The sequence below is a fragment of the Trametes versicolor genome (assembly GCF_000271585.1).
Source record: "Trametes versicolor FP-101664 SS1 unplaced genomic scaffold TRAVEscaffold_13, whole genome shotgun sequence".
Lineage (NCBI taxonomy): Eukaryota > Fungi > Basidiomycota > Agaricomycetes > Polyporales > Polyporaceae > Trametes > Trametes versicolor.
The window spans coordinates 2,085,775-2,089,243 of record NW_007360333.1 but is presented as its reverse complement, the minus strand read 5'-3'; the positions used below and the strand labels follow the sequence as shown (position 1 = coordinate 2,089,243).

The window sequence follows — 3,469 nt, the reverse complement described above, 5'->3', positions numbered from 1 at the left end:
CGGACACCGCAGACTCGGACCATAGCATGGATGATGACTGGGAAGATACCACATCCAACGGAGAAGTCGCCTCACTCGCTGAAGCACGGAGTACTCCGCCCGTACCACCGAACTCCCCAGCTCTATAGACCCGCAGTGTTCACCGTGCCCCATCGCGATGCAACCATCTATCGCAATGGAAGCCACTGATGACACACCCGTATTCGAGAGGACACCCAGTGTGCATTCATTGCGAGGGAGGGTTACAGGGAGAAGAGACAGGCAACACAGACAAGCAGACCCGAGCATCACGCACCCGCACTTGCGCACACAAGATGTTTACCACTGTCGATTGTCATTAAAAGCGAGTATAAGGGTCATAAGGGTCATTACATGTCGTAAAGAGCCGCAATCAACCGTCTACGGTAGGGGCTCGGTCTATGGAAAGCTAGACAGGGAGTCAGCGGAAGGAGCAACAGAGTACACGAAGAAGGACATACTTGGAAGGGGACGATGAACAGGGCCCATGGCTCGTTGCCTCCGTCCCTGAGCTCTGGACATCGCTGGATGAAGATGTGCTGCCAAAGAAGTTAGGAGTTGAAGATGGACGAAGAATACGAGCGACGCACCAAGGAACGGAATAAGTTATCACCACCCCAACCGACCATTCTTGAACGGGTTGGCACCGTGTATGGCCATCTGTCCCCAGCAACGTCAAGAACGCGTTACCCACCCTTAGCAGAGGACGTACGAGGTCGGTCGGATCACGGAGTCGCTCGTCCCAGGGCTAGGCTAAGGACGAGGCCGTACGGTGGAGGAATGGCCCAGGAGAAGGAGAAAGTGGACGAAGGAAGGAGAGGAGCGCACGACGCGCAGGATATTCAGCACACACGAGCGTCAGTCGGCCATCAGGATTACGCATGGCAACCCAGGCCGTGCCCGGCATCAGCGCATGACCCCGCTTATGGGATCAGAGAAGAGAAGGACATGGAGATCCCGGCGATCAGGAAGCACTGCCCTATTTGGGAACTGGAGATAGTCGGCGGAGCTCGGACTTACCTGGCGGAGCTCGGCGATAGGTTTACCGCAGCACAGAAGCACGTATGAGATGAAGAAGATGTATCAGAGACACCTAAGAAGCCTGATGTCTGCCATGCCATAGCCACGAGGGCTTGCGTACTGGAGAATCAGCAAGGGAGTTCCCGGAACACCATGGAAGAAGTAGGAGACACCACGTGCAGAGCCTAGACCATCCCCATCAAACCCGCCCCGACCAGACCTCAGAGAAGGTTGTCGAAGTCCAGACCCAGTCCATCAAGAATCCCCGATCCTCGATCTCAGTCCTGCCGATCCCAGAGAAGCCTATACTGCACCTATGATGTCACTGACCCCAGTGCGCGAAGTCCCCCTCCCAACAATGATTTCTGCCACTGTCACTTCCCCGCAAGTTCAAGTCATATGACTGTGGGGCGGACGCATACCCAGGACTCTAAACGCAGGTCGTAATTTATGACTGCGGGGCGAGCCGGACCACCCAGCAACCCGTGTTTGTATAGGACGGAGAATGCCGAAGAAGCGCGCAGCAAGCATCAAGATTTACCATTGATCCCCGATCACCCACGAAGCCGTTTCACAAACACATGTGTACCAGCCACCTCACTCTCCCCGATACCGCCATCACTGTTCCCCGACGCGCTCAGACATGCCCCCGATCGTCCCCGCCGAACTCCCCGCCTACTACGTCTTCGCCATGGACGGCTATACAACGCTCGTCTATGACGGCGGCAGGGATGACCACCACGTCTACCTCCACTCGCACATCCGCCTCTTCAATCCGTTCCCAGCCACTCGCCCAATCGGCTTCACGGGCTACGTCGACCGCATTGTGCAGTACCAGCAGGACTTTGTCGTGCTCGCCGTCATCCCGCAGCACCTCCCGCATTGTGTTGTTCAGATGACCGTGCGCTACCAGAAGCTCGGAGGGCTGCATGGGTACTTCGCCCTCGCCATGTCCAAGGTCCTCGACATCATGGGGCATCTTGCGCCCAACAGCACCCACACCATCCCCGTCGCCACGGCCATGTACCCACTGGACCCTGCGCTGCGTGGCGAGCACCTTGTACGGATGCCGACGAGTCCGTCGAGTGCGCGGATTGGAGTGTGGTATGTCTGCACTGTTCCGTATCTATTTCAGCCCGCTTAGTATCCCAGCAGCAGGCAGAAGTAGTACACGTGTATGACTGGACATTGTACCATATATGTATCCCGCGCTGTCCCCGCTACGACGTTAAACTGGCCACCCCGCACCCGTCGCATTGCAGTGCACCCAAGCAACCCAAAACCAGCAACCTGCCAACACCAGCATTACAAACAAGTCACACCCACCCCGTGCACGCAACATGCCGTACCCTATGGAGAGACGTCCGATTGTCTTTCTCATCATTGAGGATCCACGTGACCTCCTCGATGACTCAGCAACAACCTCAGACACATGCGCCCCAGACCAAGTGTTTGGAGCATACAAGCCAGTCGACCGCAGAGTCAAACCGATACCCGGAGTCTTTCCAGAAGATGCACGTGTTATACGCCAGTTCCCGGAAAACCCACTAGACACGCTGCCGTCACTGCCGAAGCAACCGCCTGAGTTTATACCCACCCAGAAGATCACCATGGAGAGAATAGAGGAGATGAAGATCAACAAGGATGGATTCCTATGGCCCGAAGAAGAAAAACTGTTCAAGCACATCTTCCGACTCAATGAAAGGGTACTTGCATTTGAGGAGTCGGACCGCGGAACCTTCCGCGAGGACTACTTCTCTCCCTACATCATACCCACCATCCCGCATGTACCCTGGGTCGAGAAGAACATACCCATTCCACCAGGAATACGCGAGCAAGTCATAGAGCTGATGAAAGGAAAGCTGGAAGCAGGAGTATACAAGCGATGCCAATCCTCGTACCGGTCCAAGTGGTTCTGTGTGTTGAAGAAGAACGGGAAGCTCCGATTGGTCCATGACCTTCAGCCTCTCAATGCCATCACCATCCGAGATGCAGGACTCCCGCCAAGTCTAGACGACTTTGTAGAACCATTTGCCGGAAGACAGTGCTACACCGTACTCGACCTCTTCTGGGCATTTGATGCACGCAAACTCGACCCAGTCAGCCGTGACCTCACAGCCTTCCAGTCACCGCTAGGACTGCTCCGGTTGACATCAATGCCCATGGGATTCACCAACTCACCCGCTGAGTTCCAAGCCTGCATGACCTTTGTTCTCCAAGATGAAATCCCGGATGTCGCCAATGTCTTCATTGATGACTTGCCAATCAAAGGTCCCACCACTCAGTATCTCGACGAAAATGGTCTCCCAGAGACATTGCTCGAGAACCCAGGCATACGGAGGTTTATATGGGAGCACGCAAATGATGTCCATCGCATTCTGCACCGTGTCGGACACGCAGGCATTACGTTCTCGGGCCTCAAAGCCCAGAT

At 55.4% G+C, this 3,469-nt stretch overlaps 1 protein-coding gene across 1 annotated transcript; it reads left to right on the top strand.

Annotated features, from left to right (window-relative positions):
• Nucleotides 1-2,390: 2,390 nt before the first annotated feature.
• On the top strand, nucleotides 2,391-2,921 carry TRAVEDRAFT_135218 (uncharacterized protein; the record flags this gene model as incomplete). Its single annotated transcript, XM_008046420.1, has 1 exon — nucleotides 2,391-2,921. A coding segment is annotated over one exon (531 nt), but the record flags the coding sequence as incomplete, so codon positions are not given.
• Between the last annotated feature and the right edge of the window lie 548 nt (nucleotides 2,922-3,469).